At 34.5% G+C, this 27619-nt stretch overlaps 1 protein-coding gene across 4 annotated transcripts in view; it reads right to left on the bottom strand.

Moving 5' to 3' along the window:
- Positions 1-10171: 10171 nt before the first annotated feature.
- LOC145674493 (E3 ubiquitin-protein ligase RNF14-like) overlaps positions 10172-27619 on the bottom strand; it is a 54055-nt gene continuing 36607 nt past the window's right edge. For all 4 annotated transcript variants that reach the window (XM_081744622.1, XM_081744621.1, XM_081744624.1 and 1 more), the window contains 2 exons: positions 19203-19375; positions 10172-10784 (listed from right to left, as the gene is read on the bottom strand). In XM_081744622.1, coding sequence (XP_081600748.1) covers positions 10611-10784; positions 19203-19375 — 347 coding nt within the window. In that variant the 3' untranslated portion in view covers positions 10172-10610. The remainder of the gene's footprint in view (positions 10785-19202; positions 19376-27619) is intronic.

The following is a 27619-nucleotide window of genomic DNA, read 5'->3' as shown; positions in this document are numbered from 1 at the left end:
CGGTCCACACCTTCCGCCACTCAACGCCTCGGTCCGCTCAACAGTTTTTTTCTTTTCAGGAAAATACGATATCTGTGCACAATTTCATTCACTTCGGTCCACTTCTTCTTGGCTTTCGGGCGTCAACTTTCAAAAGTTTGGGTGGGAGTTTTTGCACCCTATAACCCTTTTTTCGCAGAAAATAAAAAACCCGTGTTCAATTATTTTTTGCGTATTGTCCATACACAAAGTTTCGTTGCAATTCTTCATGTAAATTTAGGCACTTCTGACATACTGTTACTAGCACTTTTGATATTTCATGAGCAAAGGTTTGGAGGGGTCCGCGCCTCACCTAACCATTCTTTCTAGAAAAACACGAAACCCGTATTCTCTCATTTTTCGTCTACAATATTTGTGCACGATTTCATTCATTTCGGTCCACTTCTTCTTGGCTTTCGGGTGACAACTTTCAAAATTTTGGGTGGGGGCTTTTGCCTCCTAAAACTGTTTTTTTCCGCAGAAAATACAAACACGTATTTATGTATTTTATGTGTAGTATCTACCTGTCAAATTGTTATCAAAATTGGAGTGTTACACTTGGGAAGTGTTACTTGTGTAGCTTCTTATTTCTAAAGGAAATTTTGAAATAGAGATTTATTCCGCAATTTTCTTTTCGATAAAACAGATATATGCTGAGATATTCAGAAAAAACGTAAACGCCTGAAAACTAAATGGTCACCTTTCTTTGCTTTCATTAATAATTTTACAAAAATACAGTTTTAGCTTTGCAGAAATACAGTTGTAGCTTCGTTGGTTAAGGAATTCACCTCCCAAAATGATAAACAACCCTTTGAAGAGCATACTCTCTCTTCATTTGCGGACAACATTGCCTCCGCATACTCTTGTATTTGATTTGAGACTTTGCAATGGATATCTTAAATGTACTGTGCTGTACCGAGAAACTTAATATGAAAGCAAAACTGTATACTATATTTGCATAAGGAATAACACTGAAATAAAAATACAAGACAAGTTAACAATTCTGGTTTGTCATACAACTCACTAATTATGTAGAAACGTCTGCCGAAGTTACACACTATCAATAGTCTACGAATAGAAACCAGACTTGTGGTTAACCTGAAAAGATACGTATATTCTACACGAAATGTTCCAACTTTCATCTTATATTTGTCAATCACTTTTCACAATGTTGCAGCTAAGAATGTGACTGTTTAAGAGTATTATCTTTGGACACTAAGAATATATTTCACACATGTGTATATTTCTATTCTCAGTATTTCTTCAAAGATACTTGACACATAATTATTCACTTTTCTACCACAAGGGTTTGAATACCTAATATTTAACTTACTCAAATTTAAACTCCATTAATTTTAGTTACCGGTACTTATTTTAGAACTATTTCATTCACAACATGAAAATTTTAGATGTCATGTTAGCAGTTATTACAGCAACATACTTCACACTGCAGCCTTTCCCTCACTCTTGTTGTTCGGCCATCTTGTTTTCAGGCGTTTACGTTTTTCTGAATATATCAGCATTATTTGTTCTATCGAAATGAAAATTGCGGAATAAATCTTTATTTCAAATTTCCTTTAGAAATAAGAAGCTACTGAGTCATAATGTTATATGAATCACTTTTACTCTTCTAATAGAAACAAACCCTTGACTCCCAAGCGTTACCGGACCAAATGTTCTTTGGACGAAATGTGCTTTGAACTAAACATCCCTGGACAAAATGTCCTTTGGACCAACTGTCTTTTGGACGAAATGTCCTTTGGACCAATTGTATTTTGGACGAAATGTCCTTTGAACCAATTCTCCTTTGGACCAATTGTCTTTTGGACGAAATGTCATTTGGACGAATTGTCCTTTGGACCAAATGTCTTTGGATTAAATGTCTCTGGACGAAATGTTCTTTGGACTAAAAGGGTAGCCACCCGGTGGGCCAGTGTGAGTCACGGTGAGTGGTGCTTCGCAGTAGGTCACGTCCTTTTGACCCACGATCCACTGACCCACTCGCAAATCTTGACCTATTTCACCCACTTACCAACCGGCCCACTTACCCACTCCATCTTTGATTTTAACATGTCTTGTTTCATTTAAAAGACGAAACATACATCCACATAATTTTTTCATCGATTGCGAAGGTTGGCTTAATATCATAGTTGTAATGGTAATTTCTTCTTAAGGTGAGAAATTGATATTATTAAAAAGCCCATCTTGAAGTGGGTACAAATTACCTTCCAAAGTTATTAGAAACGCTCTCTCACCCCGAAAACTATGAATTCGACAAATATTTAAGTAATTTTTGAGATTTTATTTTTAGCTCTCCCAGGCCATCATCCTGTGAAAATGGGGATGAATTTGGATGTAACCTCCATTGGGTGCATCACTATCCATCTCAACGATCAAGAAAATTATGGATAAAACACTAAGATCAGTCGTTTTACATTATTTTTTACATATCACACCTCCCAACTTCCGTAACTTCATACTACTACAATATTTACTTCTTAGTTTGAAAGTAATATGTCCCCAAAGTTTGGTAAAGGTTGTCCCAGACATTCCAGAAATACGCTGGAATATTCATTTATACAGGAACATTAAAATACATAGAGCTGTGCGAGCAATGCCTTTGATGCTGCCGTTGTAAATTCAAAATCACGCTGACATGTTCGTTCAGAAGTGTTGCTATTTATATCGGTGATAACGAAACGATGAATTCTACACTAACATCGGTCGTTTTGAATCATTGTATATGTTACTCCTTCGACTCTCCTTATTAGATGTGCTGGGGGATCTTACTCCTACTGGAAGTTGAACTTAAACTTAAAGGTCATCAGAACTGCTCCCAATGAACTTGGGGACCACGAAAAATATAGGTTGTATACTAACATTGGTCATTTTCAATTATTTCTACATGTCACAAATTTCACACACTCCTTCATTGTGTTAATGAGGGCTTAACTTACATGTCATCGGAAGTGCCACTCTTTATCTAAGAGACCTCCAAAATTATAGATTCGACACTAATGTAGTTCTTTTTTTATAATTTTGATGTCAGCCCCTTTCATTCCTCCTAGGACAGCAAACGGATACTGCCACCGCTAGGACTAAATTTGGTCTTAAATGGCATTAAAATTTCTACCAATTAATTTAGCGTACAGTGATGCATTTAGAAGCTCGGCGTCCCTACGCACTTTTGCTCTCGGCGCCCCCAATAACTACATATTTCTCCGCCCCTTGATCCCTAACTTACAAACAAAACTTAATTCGAATATGCTTAATTAGTGAATTTATTGCAGTTAAATACCACTCACTAGATGCTACAGCTACAACTACGTAAAAAAAAATAAATGGGAAAGATGTTCTGAATTATTTTCAGATTTCTTACGCTATCATTAAATATATTAGAATAGTAAAAGAGGATTGCTCATGAAATAGTATATTTGCTCTCGATTTTTTAAAACTTTTTCATACAAAGAAAATTAAAATTTTAAACTTTGCGCTCTTCAAATATGTTGGCCTCTAGGCACGGGCCTAGTTGGACTAATGGGAAATGCGGCACTGAAAACTTACGCTTCGACTCTAATATTGGTTGATTTCGATATATATATATATATATATATATATATATATATATATATATATATATATATATATATATATATTTGTCGCTGCGTAACCACCCTGGGTGCTAATGGGAGCTTAATTGGACTTGAATTGAAAGTAAAACTGTTTACCTAAGCGACCACGAAACTATGGATTCGATACTAATATCGATCCTTTTCTAGCATTTTTGATATGTATCCCGACAGTACTCTTTTCCAGATTGTAAGAAATATGGTTAAAATTGCTCTAGACATATCAGAATTATGTCGAAACACACACATACATCCACTTTCATATATATAAATACAGAGTGAGCGAGCGAGAAAGTGAGAGAGAGCGACCAAAGGCATCACCACTTCCACATTACAAAAGCATATATCAGGTATTGAATTGAAAATCTATGTAAAGACCTTCTGCTGTGGCATGCTTCATAAGGACAATTCCAGTCTGCTCACGTGACCTTTGGGGTTCATGAATTTCTTGCGAGCGTTCCGACTTTGGATTCTCTGTTTATACCCTCTTTTAATGCCTCGGATATTTTTTCAAGAATATCAATGACATGCTGTAATACGAATGTTGAGAAGTAACCTCTATATGACAAATAGCTGCAAATGAATACACTACATAATTTATTTATTGCGATGATATTATTTTCTTAATTTGAATTTAACGTTCACATATATCATAGAATACCAACGTACTGTGAACACCTGTTATATTTTAAGCATATTAATCACTATGTTCTGCAATGATTATATGTTATATATATACAACTGACGTATTTTAATGTAAATATTTTATATAATTTTTCATGCATTGCGGAAAATAGAATTTCATAAAAAAACGTTGACTCACATGGGAATCGAACACTCAACCTTAAGATTTGAAATCCAACGGCGTACCAGTGAGCTAACACAAGCGCTCTTCGAAAAATACTTCTAGCGATATATAGCTGTATTTAAGATAATAATTACATTCATATCCACTGCAAACGCTGTTTTTGTTCTACTTTGACTTTTATTTTAGTACTCAGGAGAGAATAATGTTCTGTCTTAACTTTCACCATTCTTTTACATATGGAAAGATTCGTTTACGTATCTAAATATTCCATTAAGTATGGAGAGCAAAATGACAAACAAGCATGTGCTGGCATTAATAGTTTCGAAATATTGTATCATTAAGTATTTCAATCAATGTTGCTTTTTTATATATAATTGGTAACAAGTCTTATTATACTTAAAAGAAGAAAAACACATCTGCAAGATTTTTCCCGATTGCAAAGGTTGGCTTCGAGGTTCGAACCTGGTTTACTTTTTCCCGAAGATACCCGAAGTTGGACTTAGAAAATTTTTGACTCGAAACAGCAATAAAGAATGCGCTCAACCTTTTTGAGACAAGGTGTACATAACCTGAGAGCTTCCTTGAAAACGCCACCTTGTCCATAGTATTACACAGCCTGTTTCCACACTAACAAATTAAACGCTGCATGAAAGTAGCAATCCAACTGACCAAAGAGAAGGTGTTGCCTTCTACGGCCCGTCCATCCCCGGTTGGGAATGAAATTCTTGGGAAAAATTGCAAAAATAAATAAATAAATAAAGTAAAAATTATTTCATGAATTATCGGTGAAGTAACGGATGAGTAGAAATATTAACATTAGAATCTTTTAAAACTTACTAACATGATCCTACTAAGGATTAGCTTCCTTATCCTTAGTACTGTTTCTAACAATGACAATTTCACACATTTTTTTAGCTCTGTGTTTACTATTTCAACCACCCATTAAAATAGTGGTTTGTAATCTTTTATGACATTTTACTTAAAGCCAACATCAGAACACGCTTTTATTATGAATAAAATTAATTACGCGTATAATAGGGTAAGCTTATTAGTTTCTATAAAGTAGCTACTTGTTATATATTATAAATTTTTGAAAAAGAAATAATGACCACAATAAAGCGGATGTACGCTCGTGATTTGAAACGAAATGAAATCTTTAAGTTTTACGTCCGACGTTTATGCCGGTTAGGCTAAAGGAGACGGTGATGATGAGAAATGAATGAAATAGTGGAATAAAGAAAGTGGGAGGAAACGGGAGAACCCCGAGAAAACCCACGAGCATGATGTTTGTCCACCACAAGGTTCACACGGCGCGAGCTGGGATCGAACTAGGGACCCAAACACCGGAGGTGAACGCTCTACCACTGATGGTACGGCACGAAATAGTGCGCGGCACATCTGTTCAGAACTACTGTATTAAACTAAATGCTACAAAGTCCTCCAAATACCAGGGATCTAACTTACCGGTATTTTGAAGAGCTTACTTTTTTTAAAGTCAGTTCTCAGTACTGCAACTATGCAAGATATGAAAATGCACCTTAAAATAATTTGAATTAGGGATAAAACTAGAGTATTGGAATAGAATGCAAAAAAAAATGTAATTTTTTGGATGTTTTCCTTTCAAATTTTCCATGTAAATAAAATCTTAATAGATTTTGCAAGTAGTCGATTTTTATCGAATCTGATTACTTTCAATTGTCACTAAAATATTTATTGGATGGAAAAATATTTAATTTATGATAGCGTTTAACATCCAACTTGTGCAGTGCATTAGGGTCCATTCAATGATTTACCTTGTACGCCCTATGGCAAAAACTGATAATTGGATATATAGAAAGCTATTGGCGATGTCGTGCCGCGCAACATTAAGCACCGAAATCTCCACCTCGCAATTACGCAGTGATTGTGGATTTGCTGTTTCACTTTTGAACGTAATTCCGATTCCCCATATTTTTCTCTTAATATTTCTGGGAGAAGTTAATGATCAATAACTAATAGAACCGTTTCCCGGTTCGGTTTGGTGTCGGTTAACCGTTTGAAACTTGTTCATAGTACAAACGGGGACTGTGGTTTACGATTCTTCGAAACGTTCAGCTCCACCAGCCGACCCCTTGAATATCGTCTCTCTCTAGATCAGGGATGCCCAACATTGTTTTGAGCCCATCGAGCCACTTTAGCCGTTGGACACCATATTGTGGTCCTCAATGAAAAATAATAAATGTAGTGCCATATTTTAAAGTCTAATTTTAAAAACTTGCCAAAGTTTTCGTAAAAATGATATACCAAAAACTGATGTTTTGTAGTTGTAAATATAGATACTATAAATGTTAAAAGCTGTTAATTTGAATTTAACGTTTTACTATGTTTACATTATGCATAGCAACTTTAAAAAGATTTTTTGCGTTAATACTTATTTTTCCATGATGGACATTATTAAGAAAAGTGTTATTTATTTCAAACCCATTTTAGCTTTCCTTTCGTTGTAAATGCCAGTGACTAAAGTATCAGTTTGATTACAAAACACTTATTGGTATTAAACGTTACACAAAAGAACGTTGATACAAAATAAATAAATAAAAAGAAAATATGTGTAAAACCTACCTTTGACGGCGCGGGAGACACATTAAGCTTCGCGGGCCATCGTTAAGACATGCCTGCTCTCGAAATGTTAATTCCCCTAATAATGAGGAAACTGGATATAACACTAAACGTGGCAATCTACAATATATGTTAGTGACTCGTGAAAGAATATAATTATAAAGAAATACCCGAAAAGATATTTTCGATTGTAGTTTCACATAACATATAGCCTCGATACTCAAGTTGGGCGTTAAAATTTCTATTATCTAAATGTTGCAAAACACTCACTAACATTTCTGCTACCACTCATACTTCAATACCAACACCACCAAAAACAACAATTACTACTACTACTACTACTACTACTACTACTACTACTACTACTACTACTACTACTACTAATGATAATAATAATAATAATAATAATAATAATAATAATAATAATAATAATAATAATAATAATAATAATAATAATAATAATGATAATAATAATAATAATGGAGATTTTTCTCTTGAGATCTTTCTCTGGAGATTTTCTATTATACCATTTCTATTGTTTCTACAGAACTTTTTATCATGACTGAAATCAAAGTGTTTAATCGTTATTACAACCTTGGAATCGTAAAGGTGTGCACGTTTCTAAATACATTTCACATAGACTTTTTTCGTCTTGCCTAACAGTGATGTCTTAGAGTAGTGGTTTAAACTTCAGGTTTCACTAGTTGAGAATCCTGGATTTGATTCCCGCTGATGTATTTCGGGAATTTTATATCGTTGGCAATATTAATACTTCTGGTGTATAATAACATGAAAAGTATTCAATTTGTCTGGGCTTAAAGACGAGATGACTTTCTTCACTGCACGTTTTATGGAAAGGTGATATATTAACAATACATCTAAAAAAAATGATGCCAACCATATCAATCTTGATTCGTACTTTCTGCGAATGTAACGTGTTTAGCAAACAATTGACGAATACATAAGGCACATCCTTAGTATGGGTCAAAAAATTACTGATCAAAAGTAAACGACATTGCTTCTTAGCAATTGTGGTATTGTTCCTAATTTTCTACTTCTTCCTCTACTATTAATAGAAATAATAATAATAATAATAATAATAATAATAATAATAATAATAATAATAATAATAATAATAATAATGTTTTCAGGAATTCACCATTTCCCATACGATCCCATATATCCGTTTCAAGCACAATTTATAAATCAGAACTATTGTTTACTATACTCGTATGTATGTTTTCTTCAAATATCAATATAACGCATAAACAATCCTAGTTCTTTTGCACAACGAAAGGGCATTCCATTTTGCAACCAACTTCAGTATTGTTCATTCTTCATTCACTTCTCTTAGAACATCTTTATAACTTATTTTCTCTTTGCACCTGATTTTTCCATCCTTCTCTACATCTACATTTCGAAACTTACTATAATGTATATCATTATAATTGTAATAAAAGCATATGTAAAAGTACAGTAATGTGAGTATGACTGTTCAGCTTCACATTATAACACTGGATGGAAGACTCAGAGCCACTTTCTCCTGAGTTATTATTTATTAAATATGTCGTTCTAACTGTCTGTGTGAATATGTCATTAATGATGATAATTGCATTTACAATAGCAATATAATGGTTTAATTATATAGAGATATGTCTCACACTTAATTTTCTTACGTTTTTCAACTTCCTCTATCTCTTTCCAAGACAGAGTAAGGTGAATTTGAGAATCTCATATTAAAAGATATGGGATTTTTTTTAGTCAGCTGATCTTTCAGGAACGACAGCAGCTGATAATTACTGATTGAACGTCAGATGATCAGTTTATATTCTTAAAGGTTTTCTCAAACTTTTCATTCACACGTCACGCCACAGCACAGATCTACTGTTTCTTACTTGTGGAAATTTTGCACTTCTTTTCATTAGAAAATTAACAAATATTTTAAGAATTCATATCAGAAGATTATTTACTAAAAAGCGAAAAAAAAAATTATGGAAATTCTCCATAAAGTTCAGAGCACAACTCTTCCTTTTAGAGCAAGAGTTTGATATCTATTTGCGCAATAGTAAAGAAAATAAAAGAACTTTCATTCTAGTCGGTGAACTGGGGCATGGTTAAATGCGTTACCTTCCTCCCAATTAGGTCTTCACATGTCTAATGAAACCTTTCGAAACGCAGTAGCCTTAAGACTAGGATCAGCTCTTTGTGAGTCACGTCGCATCCAGCTTGCGGAGATCAAGTTACCCAACGCGGCCTGCATGGCCTCTCATGCATGAAGAGCATTGGCAGAAACACCAGACATTCATCTGTTAATGACATCATTTTGCGAGCCCTCACGACGGCAGGAATTCCATCGATTCGTGAACCGTCAGGCTGTTGTCGTTCCGATGGTAAACGACCTGACGGCATTGGATGAGAGGATAATCACTAGTATGGGATTTTACATGTTCGGACACATTTGCCCATTCAAGCCACCCATTAACTGTTGTGAATGCTGGAGAAGTTGCTAGACGTAGAGAGGCAGAAAAGGAAAGGAAATACAATAATCTCCTTGATAAATTAATTCTTGATCCAATAGCTATCGAGACCAGAAAGGCATGGGGTTCTAGAATCCTTGATTTTATCAGAGAGGTAGGCAGACGTATATCTATCGTTTCTGGAGATGTTCGATCAGCATCCTTCTTAATCCAACGCATATTCATTGCGGTCCAACGTGGCAACGTTTCGTCAGTTCTTGGTACGTTGCCGCCTGGAAGGGAACTGGAGAAGGTGATTCTTCTCTAGTACAACAGAAACAAGTGAACAATATCATAACTACAAGTGTTAGTACACTTTTAATGTAAAAGTGATTTCAGAAAATTCCTGTAACACAATCCACAACAAGTATGCTCAATTTTATTTATAATAATAAAAAAGATCAAGATAATCATATTTATTCGTTATTTATATATTAAATGAGTAAATATATATCCCTTTTTAATGATCCTCAAAAATTCTTTTATTTATTTATTGAATACAAAAATAATCGATATATATATATATATATATATATATATATATATATATATATATATTTCTAAAGCATTGATTCTTACACTTTTCTTTACAATTACTGAGTAATCTGAATGAAAAGAAAGAATTACAGCTTTCAACCAAGACATTCTTTAACTATTGTCCTTAAAGGAAAAAAGTAAATTGAAATGCGTAGTAGCTACATTTACATTTTGGTCGCTTGGCGTTTGCTTAGTTAAAAAAACTTTAACAATTAACAAATGTAGCAAATTTAAGTTAACTTATCACAAACGTAACGTCAGAATAGTGCGTATTTTTTTAAATAGAAATAGTAGTAACAAGAAAACCACAGGCTACACAACATATATTGGTAATTGTATTCCTTCAGAAGGAAACTAAAGCGAAATGTAAAAGGTGATAAAATGCATTTGCTTACTATCAATAGAAAACCGTGCTTTGGAGCATAAAACTTGATAATTCTAAGTTCAGAAAAATAACTGCTCTTTCAGTCTTTTACGTGCACCTTTTCGAAAAACCTGAAATTACTAGTCACGGTCTTGATCATCATTGTGCATGTCACAATAAAGCTTTCTGAAGCACTTAGTCGTAGGGATGTAAAAATGCATATAAGAATTCTCCCGATCGAGCTTCGCACGACACAGCCAACAGAAGTCACTATTGCATCGCCAGCACGCCATTTTGTTACAGCCTCCCATTTTCTGCAAGAAACAGAAACATTACCAAACATTATAAAGTTGAATACTTCTAAAATTTGGATCCCTCTCACGACTGCTACTACACGCCTTCCTATTAGATTACTTCAATCCGTTAGCTACGAAAGGGATAATGATTATCGAAATAGTTGCAATTTATTTTGTAGTTTTTATGTATTATTTACGTAAGACATATCAGGACCTTGGAAGAGAAAGAGCGAACTCGAAAATTCGTATCTTTTTGTTTTGTTTCCTCGCATCAGACAAGTATGGACAACACATATATACCGCGCTTTGCCCTGGTTCGCTCTTAATATTCTCACAGTTTCTAGATAAACAAAGATTTGTCTTTGCTATTTTAAAGTACTTGCAAAACTTTCAGCTTAATTTCAAGAATCCCGATTTTAAGATTCACCCTTTCTCTTATACTTTATTATACTTAGTTTTCGTATACTGTATGAACTGAATTCCTCTCTCTACGTGACGTAATGTTTCCCAAAAACGATGTAGACTCCTCACTTAATATATCATTATCCATCAGTTACAGTTATCTGCAATACCATTTTCTTAATGTAAGTAATAACATGCCAAATACAATGTCTTAAAATGAGCTCCTTCTGAAGCTGAGTGTACACGAAACTAAATCAATTAATTAAGCAGTGCTATTTTATTAAAGTAGTACTTTTCTGAATATATTTCACTGTACATATTATAAGTAAGCTTATCTACGATAATGACATAACCTTAGCATCAGCCTGCAGCAGCTGGCTCTTAAACTATGACTTGCTTTGGATTCCATCTGAAAGTTACCCAATGATGATTTTCAAACAGAAACTGTTGCGAAGACATAAACGTTAGTTCCATTTAGTCATATTTTTTGCTTTCTTGCTGCCTTACAATCAGTATAAGCGTAAATATTTGTATTTCGTACATGAGATTGAAGGAAAGGCATCGAAGAAAAATTCGAAAATACGACTATCCTTGCTGAAATCCTAAGTAATCTGAACCTCATCATACCATAAATAAGTAAATAAACAAGTTTTCTAAAAGAATAGCTAGTTCTAAATAGTATATATTTTTGCATTTGATATTCTTATGAAGTATAGTAAATGCCTACTTAAAAGTATAGCTATTCCATACTCTCTACTTCAATAAGAGAAAGATCCATGCTCGAGATGAAACGTTCATCTAGTATTCTCCTTTCCGCTCATAAATTCTACTATTTTCAGTATTTGACGCCAAAGCCCGTGCGCTCAGAGCCTTTCAGTTGACCTTTAGATTCCTCGTAGAGCAACTAGCATGTTTTGCGGAATTTTAAATTTCGTTCGCTTTTCCGTTTGATACATGTTATACTAGGTTTTATTATCATATACCAAACATGTTGATATGTTTCAAAAAACTTGACAAATTATATATAAGAGCAGGACTGAAGCAAGTATGCCAAAGATGTGACTTAACACATTCGAGTCGGAACCTATGCCTGCGATGTCTCTCCACCAGGTCGGCAGGTTTTGCTCACTTTTCGATTTTTATAAAAATATAGTTACAGCAATGAAATATGTCTTTCCTTGAAATATGAACCTTGTGTTACAGAACATAACATTATCTACCTATTTTCTCATTTTTATGTACCTTTTTTATATTGTTTTATAAATGTACGTTTTTCAGTTATGAAAAAAATCCGACAAGCAATATGATTGATTATAAGTATGCACATATGAGTTTTTGGCGAATTACAACCCTTCAAATGTTACAAACCATCAATACATACATTAGATACTTTGAAATGGCAAAAAGTTATAAGTATAAAGTAAAAATGTAGTGCAAGACCGATTATTTCTATTTTTCTCTTCGAGTTGTCATTTTGTCGTTCGCCCTTTTCGCATTCGCTCCTCTGTCGTGCTACCATAGCCGGAAAATGTATAAGAATATAAATAAACAAATAAATAAAGACGATTGTTGTACCTAAGAAAATATTACAAAAAGATATTTCCCAGCCACTCACATAAATGCTGATGTTACAGTCATCCTTATTGGCCAGTCATTACAAGCTGAAACAAAAAAAAAAATCAACGTTCCTGCTATTGAAGCGCTGTCAACATAATCTGGGTCAATATTTGAATCATCAATTTCAGATCCAGAATCAACAGCAAACTCACCAAGCATATTCAATATTTCTTCTTCTGATAAATCTCCCATTTTGAGTCAAAAATGCATATAAAGACGCAAGAAACATATCCTAATTGTTATCGCTCTAACTCGCTCTGCACCGGATGCACTGACACCTGTATTTTTTTACAAATACTAAAAGGATCACAAAGTATATGTTAGAAGTCGAAAGTAGGGATGGCCTGTTTCGAAAGATGTTTTTCGATTTTCGGAAATTTCATTTTTCGTTTTTTCGTTTTTTAGAATTTTTTTTTCATTTTTTCGAAAAATTTTTCCTTTTTCGTTTTCCGAAAATTTTTTTGTTTTTCATTTTTCGAAATTTTTTTTTTCGTTTTTCGTTTTACGTTTTTCGAAAACAATTCGTTTTTCGTTTACGAAAAAGTATTTTTCGAAAAGATGTGGCCATCCCTAATCTCAAGATTAAAGAGATTCGCAGTCACGTCCGGATGTGTGCAACACTGGCACTAGTACCCGTAAAGTATATTTCTGATGGTTTGCTGATCAACATGGAGGCTGTCCGATCAGACGAAGAGTCCAAGTCTTCAATGATTACTTTACGGAGCAATGGCTGAAAAATCCAATTTTTTTCCAGAAAGTTGGAATTGTAGCAGTCACAGAAATCGAACAAATAAAGCAGTAGAAGACTGACAGAAACGCTTAAACATAATATTATCCAAAACCCCTGCACATTTCCAGTCTTGTGAAGACAATTGAGGGAAGATTCTATATGTAATCATGTTTTCAGAAGAATGGAAATGCTGAGCATTACTCGAAAGTCGTCTACGGATAGCCATCCAATATTCAAATTAACGGAAATTTCATCACGTCAGGGATACGTGATCCGTCCACTGAGGTAAAAAAAAAACGGCTATGTGATGGGCTGAGAGTCGAAAGTGTTAATGGGTGCCGAAGTTAATTGGGGCTTTTGACGAAAAGGAGTCGTCGCCACTCGCATCCTTATACTTAAAACAGTGCTTTATTAAATATTTAAACTTTCCAACTACAAGAGGAAACTCTGGAGTCATGGGGAAATTCAAAGAACATGATATATTAGTTGTTATATATTAGTTGTATACTTTTAGTTGTATAAATTTCTTTCGCAATCTTATCAGTTTTTTGATTGGCAAAACACATTTCCATCCCAGCACGAAACTTCTACATTTCACATAAAATCTTTTCATATGCTTAAATAAAACCATAAATTTGGAGAATCAAATGATAATTCAAGCCAAAACGCAGCGCTAAGTTGAGATTCTGAAACATTTTGTCTTCGTACTTCAGTTTTTGGGAACTCTAGGGCTGGTATTTCGTAATGAAACTGATACAATGGACATGTCTTAAGTTGGTTGAACATATTTCAAAATTCGATGTAGTTTTCCCACGAGCACTTGGGAAATATAACTACCAACGAAACGCATGCTTATTATTTAAGTAAAACGATCTATATATAGTACATGATTTCACTTTGCTTTAGAACAAATCAATTAATTTTTACGAACTGAACAAAACAATTTTTTATTCAGCTGGAAATGAACATTATTGCACTCCTGACATCAATTATTTTAACACATGGCAATGTTAGGTTTGTTCATGTAAATTAAAATCAAGAAATCTGAATGAAATTATATATATATATATATATATATATATATATATATATATATATATATATATATATATATATATATATATGTGTGTGTGTGTGTGTGTGTGTGTGTGTGTGTGTGTGTGTGTTAGTGGCTGGGTGACCCTAATAGTAAGCACCACTTCCCGTAAAATTGAATTATTAGGTGGAAAGAGGACTGAACCACAGAGGAACATGTAGGTAGTTTAATTTCGAAAATGTGCTTGCAGATGGCAGGGAAAGCTTGTTTGGTATGTGTCACTACATTAACTTGCTGAGAATGTTAAACCTTTCTCGAAAGTTAGAAAATGTGCCTACCATTATGGTATTTCCCCGATCCGCTTTTATAATATATATACTACTTGTAAGGGATTGGCTGACTGCTTGTTAAATAAACAAGCAGAAAGGGAAATACTCTTAAGAAACATATGCCGCCAGGAGTACGAGAACGATTTAAACATGAAACACACAACTCTTTGTGTTCAAAAACAATTATAGATCTCAATCCCCGAGCAATTTATGTGCCATGTAGGAGTTACACGTTCAATCTTGTGGTGAATGATCTATTATACCATATTCGATTGACTGTATTTCTTTTAGCACTGTAAAGAAATGTTCAATTTCTTTTCAGTTTCTGCAGCCAGATGGAGTATTTTGAATAATGATTTTACTAACAAATTTGAGTCACAAACAAGGGAACCTCACGACATGCCAATAAAGTACTGAGGAGCCAATTATCGCGCAGGATATACGTATTTCTGTATACTAAGTTTCAGGTTGAAAAGTTAAACTTCTAATTGGTACGTTTTCTGAGAAAATCGACGTTGAATTTTCTCACAAAAGAAACCGAAGTGAACTATTTTGTACTAATATACATTAGCAATCGGTGTTTCATCGACTCCCAGAGTTTACTTGATTTTCAACGATACATTTCCGATGAAATATCAATGAAATGTTAGTACCTGCAATATACACTTAAAATTAGTATTTGAAATTAGATTTCAAGGTTGGCGACATCGATGGCCATTTAGCCCGTTACGTACATGAGGAATGACGTCACTCGGCGAGCACACTATCTGATATAAGGGAAGAAATAACAATATTGGGGAAAGAAGGAAGCGACTTGAGAACATTTATGTTAGGTACCATCCCGGCTTTTGCCTGGTGTGAATGAGGGAAATCTAGGAGAAACCTCACTCAAGATGGTTGGCCTGAGTAAGCTGTTACATTTTTTCGACCGAGTGCCCTCACCGGGGATCAAATTCGGGACGGCTCGCATTAAGGCGAGAGCAAACACTTATAATGTACGCATTATACGGAGTAGGCCAAAAGCAAGATGACAGACAGTCCTTACACAGGATGCACTGTTAGATTAGGGGCCCATATTGCTTATAGACAATGTTTAGGAGATCTGCCAACCTCATCAAAAATCAATGGCTACTACGGCCACATTCTTGAATATTAACTTAATGTTTTAAATACGAAGATCGATTGCGACACTGTATGCAGTTTTTCACAGGAGTGCAGTACTGCTGGCTCTATTGTCTTTCACTAACCATTTACGAATTATTATCTGTGTCTGTACTGTCGATCCTCTCACAACACACTCTTGAAATGACCACCCTTTGTAATAATGGTATGCACAGTCATCCACATAAGTATCTGTACCCCAAGTAATGGAATATTAACAGTCAGGGGTCCAGGTACTTTTGTGGGTGACTGTACAAGATGTCTCTCCCATTCCTCATGCACGGCTAGCAATGTGTCTGGACTCAGGGCAGTATACACATTCTCCATTCTCTGCATCAAATGGTGTAAATTCTAGATCTTGGCAGAGTGCAGCATTGTTTTAAAGTGGGTGGCCCCACAGGTAAAAGTCAAGTAGAGTGAAATACGGATATTGTGGTGGTCATTTAGCCGGTACTCGACGTCCGATCCACCTCCTAGAAATTAACTGATACAGTTATTCACGCACACTATATTCGCAATGGGGAACGCCTCCATCTCGGTGGAAGAACGTTGGATATGAGCCATTTTTCCACCAAACTGACGGGAGGTCTTCTCATCCAACAGCAATAGGTTTTGGTCACTTTTCATAGTGCCGTAAATGAAGAGTAGGCAATGAATATCTTGTGGAAAACATCATACTAATCCATAACGTTTTCATTACAATCAGGATTGGCGAGTTCATCTAATATGGAATTTTATAATCTCCAACATCTATAGTTTCGTTCGTTTACTTCCACGTTCCCGTAGAAATTCACCTCATTGGTGAACAACACTTTCAAGGGGAGATACGGTGTTTTAGGCAGTTTGTATTTCGCCCATTTCGATGGTTTGGATTGTAATCTCTCAGACGTAGGCACTTCTGGATTTTGTATGGATGCCACTTGTTGACGGAAAATATTTTCCATATGGACGTTCGACTCACTCCAAATTCATAACTTAAAAGCTGCGTGCTATGTTTAAGTTATTTGATGAAGAATGTAAAGATAGTGACAATGTTGCGTCATCTGTATATGATTTCGAACGACCACTGCGAGGTTTATCTTATAGGGATGTAGCACTTTGTAAAGGGATATAGCACATTGAACTTTGTAGCTATGACACTTAAGATGTGTTTTTTTGCATATCAAGATTATTCCCACAAGTTCCTTAGTTGTCAGCGACATTATCCAGTCAATCACAGCTGCAGAGATAAAACAAGTCATATTTAACAGTTGGTGATAAAATAAACTGGTTAGAGACATTGCACTCCTGTGAAATGCTACATGTAAAAGTTGTGTCGCATGCTGACCTTCAAATTTAAAACATAAAGCAATATGAAATATGGTCTTCTCCAACATGGCGTCCATCGTGATCATTTTTATTTCTGATTTTGCCAGATTCTCCAAATATCATCTATGGACAATGTAGACCCTTGACCTAGAAGTATTTTCTATGTTAGAATTCTCATCTGACTTTTAGCCCACACTATAAAACTCAAGCTTTCTGTGAGAATGATGCAAATAATAAAATTTGTAGGATATTTTATCGGAAGTGGTTTGATGAAAATCGTCTAAACTTGGATAGCCAATTAAGTATATATTGCTAAATATTTTGTTTTAATCATGATTCATTTCAGCCCCATTTGAAAGAAATCTTAAAGGTCAAATTTCTCAAAAACGTACCAATAAAAGGTTTAGCTTTTTAATCTGATATTTACAGATGGTACGATGAGAGTTATCAAACTAACTTATTAGCTCTTTGGCACCTCATTAACTTCTGGTAAAATTTCCATGTAAGTATGATTCGTTGAGGAGCAGTTACGTATTCTTGAGCCTGCAAGGTACAGAATAAAAGAATATATGATGCAATATACAAGGCCATAACCCATCCTGAATTTAACGCTTTTGAGGAAACCAAACCTAATTGTGACTTTAGATGTTTATGTGTTTGGTAATATGGTAGAAATATTGTTCAGAAGCAAAGAGATTCAAAAGGAAATGTTGAGTTTTTAAATTGACTTGTAGTGCGAAAATGCTTTGGAAGATAGACTATGAGATCGTAAAATCTTCTAAACAGTGTTATATCTGATGCACGGGAATTGGCAGAGAAATTGAAGGTCTGCCAAGAATTCCTAGAGGCTGAGATTCCATGAGATTACCATGTGCGAGATACTAAAAGGTAAAATGAAGTATTTCCCGGTTACGTCCCACGGTTATGCTGTGTGGGCTAGAGTAGATTGTGATGATAAAAAATGAATGAAATGGTGAAATGAAGGGAGTGGGAGAACCCTGAGAAACCCACACTGGAAAAGTTTGCACTCTACCACTGAACCACACTTTGGCAGCAAGTCCAGATGGTCTATTTCCATTAAACAATACGCATGTTACTCCATAACAGAATAAAGGAAAATATATTTCCCTTCTAAGGAGATCCGAGGGACATAGTGATCTAGGTTAAATATTTTGCACTCTGGAAGACCGTCTCTGTTTTTGTGAACAGAAGTGCACAATAACGGTTAAACCATCGTGAACTCAGTCCAGATTTATGTGAACAGAAGTGTGAGATAATGTTAAAGCACCATGTTCAGGAGCATTATCATATTCTACTGACTGCGCAATTCTTATGCATTAATGTATTCTTGTACTAAATGAGGTATGGTCGGCAATACAATTAATTGAATGTTCAAGTAAGAATGGTTAAATAGGAATGCTTTAAATCTCGCCACCACAATACTACGGGAATTAATTTGTCGTCTATCGTATATCTTTTGAAAAGAACAAACTACCCAACATAATGCGTGAAATGGAAAATAAGCGTAGTGTTTAAGGTGGACTAAGGACCATGTGAACCTTAAATTCATTAGGTAGAAAGTTCCAGTGATGATGAATCTACCAGTGATTAGTCGGTGGTGAGTAATGAATCAATGATTCGCTCAGATAAACTTTCATTTGCAACAATTCCTAAATCAGTGGGCTTCTACGATATATACTTTATTTGTTTAAAATAAACGAAGATATATTGCGTAATTTAATGAAAATAATCTGTACTTTAAGGGTCTATTCCTAAATAAACTTCTGTAAGATGATTTAGTAATTTAAATAATCTGTTGGTAGTATTATAAATGTAGGAACGACACGACTTACCTCAATAGGAGCGTTGCAATTGGGACAGTGTTTGCTATGCTCTTTGATCCAGGTTTCACTCAGTACGGAGTCGAGAAGCGTCTGTAGATGCTTCTTTCCATATTGCTTCTCCATGTGGAGCTTCTTGTCACGATTCGCTGTCTGGTATTCCTTCACTAGACGAAGTTCCTCACCTACAGCATAAGTCAAAAAGATTTTCAGCGTTCTTGTAATATATTTGCACAGTTGACACAATATGCATCTCAATTATTCTTTAGTGTAATAATAATAAAAATTGTGTGCCGTACTGTGATGAACACTTTCTAATTAACATTGAAATCTCAAAGAATGTTAATTACAGCATGATTGGAAAACTTTAATCTTAATCAAATACATCCTAAAACTATTAGGAACTTTTGTTCGACATTTTAAGAACGAAATAAGTAACGACTATTTGATAAGAGTGCATAGCTCTCCGCAGTCGAAAAAGAACATTTATACAAAATATGGTAACCTGTTCCTTTAACCTTCAGTACCTAGTAGATCTAAGTTGAAAGAACTCGTAGTCTTCTTCGCGCCTCAAAGCAGGGAAAATTTATTATTTATTTACTGATAGGACAATAATTTGTTATTAAGTTTATATATGTTTCTATAGCGAGTTCCTGTCAACTGTAATCAAGCAACTCATGAAAACCTGATGGATATGTTGAATTACTTGGATAACATTCTTTCTGTGATGAGTAGTAGTTTCTAATAGGTTATTACTGTTATTTAAAATTTCATATGAAGAAATTCGTAGATGTATCTATCGTTATTAAAAGGATCATGAAGAACTATAAGAATCTCAACATACAGTGAAGTGGATCCAATTTTATTTGCTAACATTTGCCAGTGTATCAGAAATTCAAACTTTACGGCTATAAAAGTATATAATATTATCATGCACTAATAAGATCGCATAGTTATAGAAATAAGAAAATACCACTGAACAATGGGAACACGAAAACGTATTCCACGTTTTCAATTATCAGTGGTTCACACTATATGTTCTCGGCATAATCAATCAATATGTGACTTATAATTGGTAACGCATATGCTCCATCCTAAAGGGTGTAGTGATATACAATAAGAATAAAACAAAAGGACACACTGCTGGGAAGTTTCAATATTCCGGGTCCTACAGGGAAAGGAGCAGCTTGCCATCTGTGCTGAATGGGCGACTAACGTGTGCCATTGTTCCATTGGTTGCACGTGTTACCTCAGTACGTAAATGTGAGGTAGCGAGTGTTTTCCATAAAGGGGTTTACTATTCAGGGATGTGATCATAGCGTAGGACTCGATGCCTTGAGATGCTTCTGCTCCTAGAGGGGAAGTGAACTTGCGTCAACGCTTCGGCACAGACATTCAAAATGCCGGTAGACTCTCAATTAGTAGAATAGTTATGTCAAATTGCAGTTTTAATTATGAGATAAATTTTAATTGATCGCGCTAATGGGTGAATCTCATTATCCTTCTTCGGAAGATTTGTATGTGCGTAGCAGATACCTATTGAACGAGTAATCAGTATACAGCTACGGATATATAGTTCTGTTTTTAGATATAAAACTATAAGGAGGGTAACTCTCAATCCATGACGAAAAACAAGTATGCTAGGCACCTTTTTAACGTATTATTATTTCGGTTCCCCAATTTTTAATTAGCATCACACAACTCTGTTCCCAAAGGGCACAGTGGAGTTTCTTTTTCAAGTTTGATTAGGGTTTAGGGTCACTTTCATCAAGGGCATCAAGGGCACAAAAGACGAGAACCTATAGCCTAACGTAGAACCCAAATAGCTTGAGAGTTCCCTGGGTATAGAACTCGTATTTTCCACGTAGACCTTAGCCCAAATCTTTGTTATAGACATGGCAGAGATTGCAGCTTTCATGGTTTCAAGGATGTTCCCAGATCATGGATTAAGCTCTCGGTGTCTATACACTAGTTCGACGTTCTCTTGCAATGTCAAGGCACCTGATTCAAAAAGACGGATCTGAGCTTCGATTAGAATGTTCTTTTTGCAACAATTGGAGACGCCGGTAGACTCGCACTTACTAGGTAAGTTCCCTCCACCAGTAGGTACAACTGGGAGGTATGAGTAAACCTTCAATATCTATTGATATGATAAGCAAGGAATCTTCCTTTCTACACTTGGGATCGAAAATGCGACTAACCTTGAAGGGAGAGATGTAATTAACAGGATTGACCTAACATGTTTACAGTTCAGATTATGCTAATTTTAAATTCACATAGTAGGTAGGTATATAGTAATAGGCCTGCCAGTATATGCAGCTGAGTGAGCAAATATTTTTCAGAGGTCAAATGTTTCAGGACCGGGGTCAATGACCTACGGGTACCTAGAAGAACCCTTTTGTATTTTGGCATGGTACATTGGCCCAGCCATAAATTTTGGCAGAGGTGCCTAGGATCAACCCTTAAATTTTGGAAATTGCCAAATTTAAAATTTAGTACTGTAGTATAGGACCAGGTAAGAGAGTTTTGGGAGTTTATCTTAATCTCTTACATGGGCAAAAAATTGTCAAACATGTAATTTTCGGAGGTTTTTGACCTAATTTATATCCTTTCATGAGGTTCCATTACTTTATAACCTTCTATGGGCGTCTACAAGACTCCATTCCCTTTCATACGATGTAGCGACGTTGGTACATTCTTTTAAACATTTGGGATGCTTATACCTACAACCATCCTTTAATTTTTAGAAATCGCCAAATTCAAATACTTGGTACAGTAATAAAGAGACTTAATATATACCACTATGAATTTGAGTGGTCCATTTTGTTTCCTTTCATGGTTGAATAATTGCCAAATATTAGTAGGACTAAGTGTTTGATATGAGATCGTTTATTGACCCAATTTATTCCCTTTGATGAGCTTATTGCTTCATGTGTTTATATGGATGTGCACAAAAGTCCATTCACTTTCAAAAGATAGGTAAATTCGTACACCCTTCTTGAACTTTGGGAGGAGTACCTAGAACAACCCCTTAAATTTTGGAAATTGCCAAATTTAAAAATTTGGTATAGTAGTAAATGACAATAATCAATACCACTATATATTTTTTTGTTACATTTCGTTCACTTTCATGATTAAAAATTACCAAAAATTACTTCGACCACGTGTTTGACATGAGGCTTGTTATTAACTTAATTTATCTCCTATCATGAAGCCTTATTACATTATATGATTATACTAGCAGCGTTCACCCCGCTTCGCTGCGGTCACCCCGGAACGCAATAAACTTTGTTACTTAGATAATTTTTACTTTTTCGCTTTCAAGTGATATGATAAAAACCATAGAAGATTGCACTAATGTTAACATTATATCGCCTGTCATTTATGTTAACCCGCCCCGCTTCGCTGCGGTCACCCCAACCCGCCCCGCTTCGCTGCGGTCATCCCCGAACGCAATAAACTTTGTTACTTAGATAATTTTTACTTTTTCGCTTTCAAGTGATTTATAGCGCCTGTCAGTTATGTTAACCCGCCGAGTCACAGGGTCATGCGGGTTGCATATAAATACGTTTATTTTTATACCTATGATGAACTAATAACAAAGGATTTGTACGTATGGACACCTGAATGGTCAATTATCTCAAGACACTGGTAATTGAAAATTAAAGTGATATAATAAAAACCATCTAGGGTCCACATCCTAACAACCCCCCAAAAATGAAAGAAATCGGTTCAGCCGTATTAGCGTGATGAGCGAACAAAGGATTTTTTGTACGTATTGACACCTGATTGGTCAATTATCTCAAGACACTGGTAATTGAAAATTAAAGTGATATGATAAAAACCATCTAGGGTCCAAATCCTAACAACCCCCCAAAAATGAAAGAAATCGGTTCAGCCGTATTAGCGTGATGAGCGGACAAAGGATTTTGTGCGTTCTCTTTTATATATATAGATGAATGAGTACAGGGTTCCTTACCTTTCATAAGACATGGGTACATTGGTGGACCTTTCCTGAATTTTGGAAAAAAGTACATTGGCCTACCCCTTAAATTTGGGAATTCCTGAAAGATGAATTTGGTAAATGTTCGGTTCAAACAAAATTTGTTGAATGTTGTAGTATGAGGTGCGAAGATTAATTGTTGTGCTTAACGTTTACTAAGACAGATTGTAACAAGTTCTAATTGTTTTAATTGAGGGAAGTACATTTGACTCATTCTATAAATATTGGAATTGTTGTGAAAAATAAAGAAAGAAGCTCGTAATTGTTTTTAGGGTTGTGGTAGATTTGGATGATGCAACTTGCATCTTTTCAGCTGTATAAAATTGTCAAAAAACAAAATCTGAAGGTTTTTAAAATGAATTTTGCACTTTGAACTTTAGTCACAACTCATATTCTAAAGTGATTGGTGGGAAGTTATCTTTAGTAAAACCTGATTGGTTAATCTTTAAATTTCACATTTTTGGTCCAAAATTTTGAAAAACAAAAAAATGAAATAAATATTTTCAAACTAAAGAATTTAAACAAAAGTTATAAACTAGAAGGTTCTTCAAAATGTTCCAATCCAAATTATTCTGATTACACAATTTGAAGGTAAAAGTTTAGAATTAAACAATGCTCAAAAATTGAAGGCTAAAAGTATTGAATCTTTTAAGCAATATGCGAAGGAAATATTTTTAAAGTGATGAGCCAATGAAATACCACCAAGTATAGCTTCAAATTTCACGGTTAACCGTCAAACTTTATCCACTTTTTAACTAGATTCGATTATCAAATAAGCGGTTTTCAACTCTTTGACTACATTTATCGGTGCGTACAAAAAAAAAAAAGAAATAAATGTTCAAACTAAAACTTCTAAACTAAAAATCTCATACAAGGATTTTAAAAACAACATTTTCAAACTAAATTTTAAACAAAACGTTTTCAACAAATATTTAAACCAAATTCTCAAACTATATTTAAACAAAAAAATCACTGAAAATTTTAAACCAAATTCTAGAACTAAGACTTTTCAAACCATTTTTTAAATTACACATTTTGAAAGTAAAATATTTAAGTTAAGCAGTGATTGAAAAATATTATTATGCAAAACGTTTAGAAACATACTCAGCAAACGTTTGAAAGTGATTAGTCAATCAGATTGCATCAGGAATAACTTTCTGGTGATCACCCAATATGATTGCACCTAAGACAATAACTTTAAACTGTGAATTGTGACTAAAGTTCAAAGTGTTGTTGCATATAAATCGATTTTCATAACTACATATCAGGTATCATTTTAAATTTTAACCTTACACTATATATTGACCTAGTATTCAATGTGAGAGATTATTTACCTCCACAGGTTACCTATCAGAATCAGGTGCCAAAAATGTCAAATTTAAAGATTAACCAATCAGATTCCACTAAACATAACTTCCCATACTGACTTTAGACTATGAGTTGTGACTTAAAGTACAAAATTGTGATCAAGAAGCTTCAAATTTTGATTTTTTAGCAATTTTATACCGTTGAAAGAACAAAAGTTGTATCATCCAAATTTACCACTGCCGTAACAACAATTACTAGCTTCCTTTTTATTTTTGACAATTCCAATTTTTATAAAATGAGTCAAATGTACTTCTCTCAATTAAAACAATTAGACCTTGTTACAATCTGTCTTAGTAAACGTTAAGCACAATAATCAAGCTTCGCACCTCATACAACAACATTCAACAAATTTTGTTTTATCACAATTCCCAAATTTAAGAATGTATCCTTCTCAAAATTTAAAAGAAGTACATCAATGTATGAAAAAGACAATAGACGCTGTACCTAACCATGTAATCATATGCTGCAGTAAAGTCTCATCGAAGAAGATAAATTAGGTAAATAACTTCCAAAGTTTGACTTTTTGGTAATTGCTTACCCATAATAGGGGATAATCAGGCCCAATGAAGTGACAGTGCATCGTAGAGAATATTTACCTAATTTCATTTCTTGACAATTCCCAAATTTAAAGGATGGTCCTCAGTTCTTCTGCCAAAATTTATGAGCGGAACATCAACGTACCCATTTCTTATAAAAGAAAATGTATTCTTATAGTCACCCATTTAACCATATAAGGTAAAAAGCGCTCATCAAAAGGAAAAATATGTTAATAACGGACCACAAATTTAATCGACCAAATTTCAGTGGGACCTACCGAACTTTTAACAGATTTTGCTTTTGGCAATTCCGAATTTAAAGAGGTGGGCCATTATACCTTTCCCAAAATTTAAGAAAGGTCCGCCAATATACCCATGTCTTATGAAAAGAAAATCTAATAAGATCTCATTATAGAATATAAATTTGTTCAGCACCCGACGTCCTGGCGAACACATACTCATACTAATTTTTGGCAATATTTTAACAATCAAAGTGAACGAGATATACCACCCATACTTTTGCGTATATATGAAGATAACATTTTTTGAAATTTTTGAGTTTTACGTCCCAGGGTTATGCCGGTTTGGCTAAAGGAGACGGCGATGTTGAGAGATGAATGAAATGGTGGAATGAAGAAAGTGGGAGGAAACGGGAGAACCCCGAGAAAACCCACGCACACGGTGTTTGTCCACCACAAAGTTCACTTGGTGGGAGCAGGGTTTGAACCCAGGACCCAATGCACCAGAGGTGAACGCTCTACCACTGAGCCACCGCGGCCCCTATATATGAAGATCCTATACTATTATATCAAAGTTTTAAATTTGGTTCTAGGTACCCCTTCGAAATTTTCAAAGGAGTGACAAATGTTTCTAAATCGCCCTTTTCACGTCCATATAAAGGAATAACACCTCAACAAAAAGGATAAATTAAGTGAAATCCTCAAAAATTTACATATTTGTCAATTTTTCACACATGAAAAGGAGGGAGATACACCTCCAAATCCTACAGGTATACATACCCTGGTCTCATACTACAACACCATATTTTAAAATTTGACAGTTTACAAAATTTAAAATGGTTCTAGATAGCCCTGCCAAAATATAGGGTGGGTCAATGTACCCCTGAAAAAATATAGACGGGGTAGTTCTACGTACCCCTCTGTCATTATTTCCGAACCACAGACTTTCACCTTTGAACTTTGAGCTGTCAAAAATTTTTGCTGACTCAGCTGCATATAGAGGCAAGCTTACTACTTATATGCTGAAAATGGAATGTATACTCTCCTTGGTTGTTTTGTAATCAAGGTTGCTTTCCTAAAACTTAATTCTTAGCAAAACCGCTGGTAATACATAAGAATGCATCAACGGAATTCCAAAATAAATAAATAAATAAAATTTACGTAAATAAAATATTTTCAAATATTTAATTCAACGTGAAAGTATTGCAGTCTACAATAATCCTAGACTGAATCAAAGTAGGTTACCTCTTTTAACCTATGAAACAATTGTGAGTGTTGAACTTCAAGATTTCATTTCAATTTAGTGGTAAAATTCTAATCACTAGTGTTTCGCTATTGTTCCTACCTCTTCAAATATTAGATATTATAGTATTTTACATACATATTTCTGGTCTGGAGTTATTGTAATGAGGAATTATATTGTAGTAAGAAGGACATTAAAAGCGATGCTTACGACATAAACTTATCATTTATAAAATCACGCGTATACGATGTTTGACGACCTAGATCACGTTACGAGCAGATAATTATTGAGAAAGAGTAGAGTGACGCCAAAATATGTAGTGTGTGTTTTTTGCAAGGTTTGATTGATGTAGGCTATATATTTGCACGACGTCTGGTGTACACCTACTAAAGAAATTACTATTACGTCACTGCTTGAAGGTGAGTTCACTGAATTAATTGAAGTTAAAGTTTCAGGTTAAGAACTCGAAACACACAGATTAAGAGTTTAACTAAATACGGAAATTTACTCAAAACACTAGGAATATTAAAAATTTTAAACATGTTATTTCCATTAGATAGATCACAAATACTAAGATCCTTTTCAATTTTGGCCTTCGAGTCATCGTTTCAAATATGGAATTTTATATTTTGTCTCCTCTACTTTTTAACAATAAAGGTTCATAAAATTCGTGAAGTTGTATTCCAGAAAGAAAATATTCAAATAATTCACTGAAAGTTATTTGCTTTATTTTCGTTATTATGTATTTTTAGGTAGCGTTAGTAAGGGGAGGATGAACCTGTTTTTTTTTTCTTTTTTTTGGCAGCGAGAAAGTTGACCGTTAGACACATTCTATATAAGTAACTAGGATCAAAGCTATTCCTTCAGCAACACTAATCAATTTCTTAATCTAATTCATCATTTCAAATAATTTTATTAACAATTAGAGATACGTACTAAGTACAGGGTGGACCACAAAACTTTACCCGGCTCGCATGAAGTTGAAAGAAAGATTTTGTTAAAACAAACAACTACTATATGATAGTACAGAAATAATACAC

The sequence above is a fragment of the Thermobia domestica genome, chromosome 17, assembly GCF_964235325.1.
Source record: "Thermobia domestica chromosome 17, izTheDome1.hap1.1, whole genome shotgun sequence".
Classification (NCBI taxonomy): Eukaryota; Metazoa; Arthropoda; class Insecta; order Zygentoma; family Lepismatidae; genus Thermobia; species Thermobia domestica.
This window is presented reverse-complemented; position numbering and strand designations above follow the sequence as displayed.